The following is a 6,398-nucleotide window of genomic DNA, read 5'->3' as shown; positions in this document are numbered from 1 at the left end:
GGGAGGCTGGGCCTGGGGAGGGGACAGCGAGCTGCGGCTCATCCCCGCGCCTTGTGCCCTCATACTTCGGCCTCTTCCGAGCCCTTCCTGCCCGGGACCACCCCACCGCCTGCTAAGGGTCTGCCCTCATGCTCCTCCGCAGGCGTCACCCCAGGATTAGTTGACTTGAGCACTAAACAGGTGCTAAAGCCGTGGATTCATCTGCAAGCACCGAGACAGCCCAACGTCACCGTGTCCCCGGCACGGGTCCAACAGGAGGTCATCCCTACCCCCTGCACTCCCCAGAGGTTTGTCTCACCTGGGTTTTACCTGCTCCTAGTGAAACATGCTTAATATCTGCCCTCTACTAGTCCTGCTACAATTCAGCTTCCTTCTCCTGCCGATCCTGGTGAGCATTAAAAAAAGTTTAATTTCACTTTTTGTCTACCCACTGAAGGCAGTTTGCAATCCACTCTTCAAACCTGTCTTTTGCAGACAACCCCAGTTAGTCAGCTCCATTAGTCCCCAGGAGTTCTTGTCACTCTCCCAGTAACATTTTTCCCCAGTTAATTTCTGGAATACAATGCTAGAAGCAGCAGTGACACTGTACTGGGTACAGCCTTGAGCTTGATGCGCTACTTGAGAGCAATAAATACAGTGCACTGATTATCACACAACTCATGCACATGCTGCAGCTATGCCTCCTTTACGCTGCACTCTCATTTTTCCCCAACTGTCTGACCTTTTTGGCTCCCAGCTTGGTTTTGATCCTCTGTAATCCCAATTATATTTTTGCGTGTGCATGTCTCCGGAATTGCAGTCTAGCCAGTGAAAGCCATCATGCGTGGAAACCCCAGTGTGACAGCCCACATCAAAACCCTGCATCTCTCTGTGTGAGCCCTTGGGCGCAAGCACGAGTAACATGCAGGTGCCCGAGGTGGCCTAGCTGCAGAGCCAAGCATGAAAAAACTGTGTGAAGGCTGTGGAAGGGGGGACCGCACAGGGAACTGCTGCTATCTGCTTTTCCTTGTCCAAGTAGTGGCTGCACTAGCATGTTGATTTTTGCAGGTACCTTATATTCAGAAGTGGCTTCCTCTTGAACAGCTGGAACTTGTTCGTGAGCAACTAGGGGGTGGAAAACCAACAAAAACGTTCAAATCCATCTTGAAAACAAGAGGAAGCAGCAAACAAGAAGAATTTTAAGCCACAGTCCAGTATGAACCGTGATGTGTCTGGCAAATGCTGAATGCACTAATTCGCATGTGAGAGCTCATATCCTTGATCCAATACATCTCTGGGTAGCCCGACTGTGCACCCTGTGCGTAACAAAGACAGCAGGCTAGGGCTGAGTCAGTAATTTACATTACAAAATACAGCTTTAATCAATCAAATGGAGAAATCAATAGCACAGCGAACAATCCTGATGGTTAACACAGTATAGGATTTAACAGTTCTGTTCTCAGTTTTTCCATATGTTTTTGTTTGTTTTGTTTTGAAACGTGAAAACACAACTTCCAGCAGGAACTGGAAGCCTTCAGAGCATGGAAGAGGCCACTGGAGATCTCAGCTGACAGTTGAGAAAGGTTTGGAAGTTATTAAGGACAGGGAAACAACCTAAAAGAGGTATTCTTCTAAATCACATGTCAGCAAAATAACAAACACTGAGGTGCTACTGAGGTCACTATTAGCATCCTGGCAGGATTATAAAGAGGTAGCCCAGCACTGTCCCAACTAACACACTAGGCTGTCCACAGACTGCGGAAGGCAACACAACCCACAGTTCACACTCCACACTTCAGCAGATTTCACAAACACACAAACTGTACATTTCCTTAACAACAGCTGTTCCAGCTTCAGGGCAAACTCCTGGGGAACAAGTGCAAGTCACCTTCTGTCCACAGTCACTCTACAAGGCACTATGTCCCTGAGAGGAGAGAAAGCTGCTGTACAACCTAGACGAAGGGTGTCGCACACTGTCCTCCACCTTTGAGCCACAGTCCCCTTCACGTGGCACACCACTCCAAACAGAACTTCCCTCTCTTTCCCTCCTAAATTCCTCTCAAACCCAACCACCACAGAACAGCTCCAGAGCACGTAACTCCCAAATGAGAAAAATAAACGCTTTGTGCTCCACACGTTGCACCACTTGGACACTTTAGATGCATCACTTTCGTCCTTGTCCTCAAGCTGTGTTTCTGCAGCTCTGAAACACTCAGCACCCTGAGGTGAGACATGAAGATGGGCAAGGTCGTACATTAAGCCCCATCAGCTTTCTGGAGAGGACTTTAAGGCAGAGTAAGAGACCACAGCTATTTTGAAGGCAAGGAAACCATACACACTGCACTTCGATGATGTGACCAGGGTTATTCAGAATTAGTGCTTGAGAGTACCAAGCCTCAGCTCAGGATGGGACTCGAGAGTCCAAGCACACAAGGCACCAGTTGCACGTGGGATAACAGTATCCACTTCCCTGCCATTTACCTTCTTTGGCTGAGCGAAGGAGGTGCAAAAGGACCCCATTCCTCACCACGAGCATGTGTGTCACCCAGCTCCCTCCAGAAAAACATGCTCTAGCAGAAATTGCATAGCTGCCCTCAGTGTTGGAGAGCAGACCCCCTCCCCAACACACTCTGAAGAATTTTTGTGTGTTTGCGCGTGCATGCTCCAAGAAATGAGAGATACATCAAGCTGGTGCTGTTAGCTTTAGCAGCTGGTGGCCATCTGCACTGCTCTGATGTTCTTCCATGAAGCCTCAGGCACTGGTTTACTCTTCCCCCTCCCATTTATGACATGAGGAACCTACGTACTCACTCACTGCTGGGTTGCCAGTTTTCTGGTGTGGGTTTTGGCCACACAGGCCTTTCCTCCCCTTGTCATGTCCTTGCTGGTACCAATGTAGCAAGGGAGGGGGCCTGGCTGCCAGAGACAGAATAGCCACCCTCTCCTAGAGACGTTCCAGGACAGAGGCCAGCATGCTGCCTAGGCTCACTCTCCTCCTCAGAGGATTCACTCCAGGTTTTGACACCAGCATTCCTCAACCCTAACCATGCAAACTCTTCCCCCCACCCCACTGAAGGGATCCATGCTAAAATACATATACTGAGGTCCCAAGAAGAAAGGCAATTAACTGGTGATGACTGCAGCAGCCCTGAGGTAAAGGCCAGCCTCTGCCGCTCCCATCCCAGAGAGGGCCACACACATACCAGCAAGGGCATTAGGGCATTTCATACTCCTCTGAGCTATCGCAGTTAAGATCGGCACATTGAGCAGACAATTTGCTCTGGTTGGTTCTGTATGACCACACAAACAGCTCCTAGCTATTCCCTTTCCTGAGCACCAGTGGATTTCAAGATCCTTTAAGCAACAGGAATCTTCTCGCCTCTTTCCAGCTGGTACTGGTGCTAGCACAGTTGCTGTTACACTTTAAAATCTCTTAGCAAAATTACTTCATATTTATTCACAAAGTTACCAAATTTCACCTGGCACAGGTACCAAACAAAAAGTACCCCTGCATTCAAGTGTGGCACTGGAGAACACATGAGACAAGCTGACACCATGTCTCCATGGAAAAAGGATTTACTGAACAGCACAAATGCCAGGGCACTGATCCACAAGTGGAAGAAGAGCTCTTCCTAGTTGCATAAATTCCTCTAACAACATGCCTGTCGCAGTCAGGCAGAGATCCTCTCCTTTGATAAAGCCAAGTATCAGCTCTGGAAGGGGAGGCCCCAGGACAAAAGCGTTACGCCAAACAGAGAATCTGACCCCCAGAAGAAGTTTTTAGAGACTGTGCCATGCCAGCCACTTAGCTGGAGACCACTGCAGAAATAAATGGGCAGAATGTCGAGTCACCCTGGCCAGTGCTCAGGAGGCAAGAGAAAGACTGAACTGGGCTTGCTGCTGGTCTGAGCACCAAGCAAACAAGGCCCTTGCCCACAATGAAGTGATTCCAAAGAGCAGCAGGCCAGATGTGCTGTCTGAGCACTCCTTTCTCCGTTAATCTTGGTTGCGGCCCATTTTGCCCGTCAGCCTCCGTCGCTGAGTCTTAGTGGTTCGCCCTGTGCTGGATTTCTGGATTTTCTTGCGTCGGCCTTGCCCACGTTGTGGTCTCTTTCCTTTCATCTTTTTCCGGCTGTGCATGTGCAGTGTGGCAGTAAGAGCACAGATCCTGTGCAGGGCAGGAAGGGAGAAATGTTTGGGAACCAAAGCATGCAGGAGCAAGGCGACACCACAAGAGCAGGAGAGCCCTGTGTGTCCCAGCAGGAGTGGACACCAACCACAGCAAGCCCCAGGGGAACTCCACTGTGCTGGGCATCATCCTGATAGGGCAGGAAACTTGCAAGCCTACATATGCAATAACCACCAAAATAATTTTTCTGAGCAGTGGGCTGCCCAGACACCAGAGAGTTAAGTAATTATCCAAATCTCCAAAGCAGCTGTTACTCCCAGGTACTGAAAAATGTGGAGAATGACAAAGCTTTAGTGTCTTTTGACCTTCAATCCTAGAGACAAACTCTGCACCCTGCAATACACCCTTCCCTGCAGTATCTGGAGAAGGACTAGGTAAACAGTTCAGGACAAAGCCCGCCCTACACCGCATCCTTCTCCTCCTTCTGTTGCTGTCACCAGGGATCAATGTATTAGGAATGGGAGCATCCAGGGCAGGCTTGTGCTCTGCCAGTGCCCTCTGCTGGCTCCTGCCCACAGGCACCCAGGCAGCACAGCATCCCCTCCCTGCAACCACAGGGCTGATCTGGGAACACAAGATCCTCCTAATCAGCTTGTAGAGCCTAGCAGCAAAGAGTTGAATGAATTTATACATACTTTTCAGACAGCAAGGGGTTTCTGGACTTCTTGGGCATTGCTCTTACAGGCTTGTTCACCACCTCTTCCCCTTTCTCTTCTTCTGATCCATCATTTTTTCCCTTAAAAAAGAAGGAAAAGAGGAAAAAAAATCCCCATAAACACATTAAAACAGGCAGTCTTGCAGCTCCAGTGTTTCTGATGCTTTTTCTTGGTTTCATCCTATTTTGTGAACCATCTAGTCATGAATTAAGGTGTTTTTTTTTAATTGTTCACATCCTTTGCTATCCAAATCTTAACGTTTCTTATCACAGCCCCTCAGAAAAGGGCAAACAGAGAGAAGTCCTACAGTAATCCACCCTAAAATCCAAGAACTTCAGCATGATCTTAATGGCCATGCAACTGAAATCTAAACTATGAACTGAAGGTTTCAGCTTTTTTCTTAAATTACTATCAAAACCTCTTTAAATGAGTTTTCAGATTAGATGACTTCACAGGTTAACACAGACACTTCCCCAAAGAGCTCAAATCCAGCCACTAGTCATGAAGATCAAAAGGATCAAGTCAAACAGTTCCTGAAAACCTCTATGAAATAAATATGAGATCTCGACTACAATATGTTTTAAGAATAAAAGCAACTGCAGCCAGAACTGAATGGTTTCCTTATTTGTGGTCCAAGCACAGGATCATGGAGACAGAAATCCCTCCTCATGTCAATAGTAACTTGTCCTGGACAGGACACAGCAAAGCGGTTGAGGATAGCTCATGCAGCAAAGTCTGAAATCTTGCTGCTTGTGTTGCATCAACTTTTAAAATACTACATTCTCCCTATCCAGCCCTGTGACACCTTTCACTTACACAAGCTCAGTTGGGACTAGCAAAGGATTCCATGGAGGTCTGAAGTGAGCTGTTCATATAGGATATTTCTTCCTCTTTAGAGGCCCAACATAAATTGTGGAGGAATGTGAAGTTATGAGTTTCCCTTTTCATCCCTGCTCCCAGCCAGCTGCATGTCTTTGGGCATATTCAGGGAGTAGAGGCCTACCTAGCCAGTTCCAAGAATGTTTAGAGCTGATACAATCAGAGAAGCAGCAAAAGGCTTTACCACTGGGGTGGTCAGTCCCAGCTGGCGTGCCCCTGAGAGGTCCAGGTCACTGATGGTGGTCACTGTTACAATGTGGTTTGGGTGGTCGATGTTCACAGACTCTGTCCGCGATGTCACCAAGTGCTCCAGTTCATCAGCCTCCTCTGGGGAGACAAGAGGTTCCGCACTGCAAAGTGCCCAACTTTGCACAAGTCACACTGGCGTGCTCCTGCAGCGCCCTGCTGAAGGGGAGGGCCCAGCTGCCGCACGCAGGGACACAGGTGGAGAGGCTTGAACACTAGCACTCCAAGCATGAAGGGCAAGCCCCTTCCCCAGCAGAGGGGACACGGTAACACCTTGGAGATGTCCTCCCGCTTGTTCCTTTCTGTACAACCCACCCAACCCCTGTCTCCCCAGGGCCAGCGGGCTGTGGGGTCACCACTCAGACCACGGCCTAGCTTCCCAGGAGGACACGAGAGGAGTGAGGAGCGGACACTGTGGGACAGCGTGCGACCGTCCCTGCTCCAGCTCT

At 49.0% G+C, this 6,398-nt stretch overlaps 1 protein-coding gene across 1 annotated transcript; it reads right to left on the bottom strand.

Annotated features, from left to right (window-relative positions):
• Positions 1 to 3,975: 3,975 nt before the first annotated feature.
• On the bottom strand, positions 3,976 to 6,030 carry NOL12 (nucleolar protein 12; the record flags this gene model as incomplete). Its single annotated transcript, XM_010088057.1, has 3 exons — positions 3,976 to 4,147; positions 4,804 to 4,904; positions 5,888 to 6,030. Coding segments are annotated over 3 exons (416 nt in total), but the record flags the coding sequence as incomplete, so codon positions are not given.
• Between the last annotated feature and the right edge of the window lie 368 nt (positions 6,031 to 6,398).

Source organism: Pterocles gutturalis, unplaced genomic scaffold, assembly GCF_000699245.1.
Source record: "Pterocles gutturalis isolate BGI_N339 unplaced genomic scaffold, ASM69924v1 scaffold50676, whole genome shotgun sequence".
Lineage (NCBI taxonomy): Eukaryota > Metazoa > Chordata > Aves > Pterocliformes > Pteroclidae > Pterocles > Pterocles gutturalis.
This window is presented reverse-complemented; position numbering and strand designations above follow the sequence as displayed.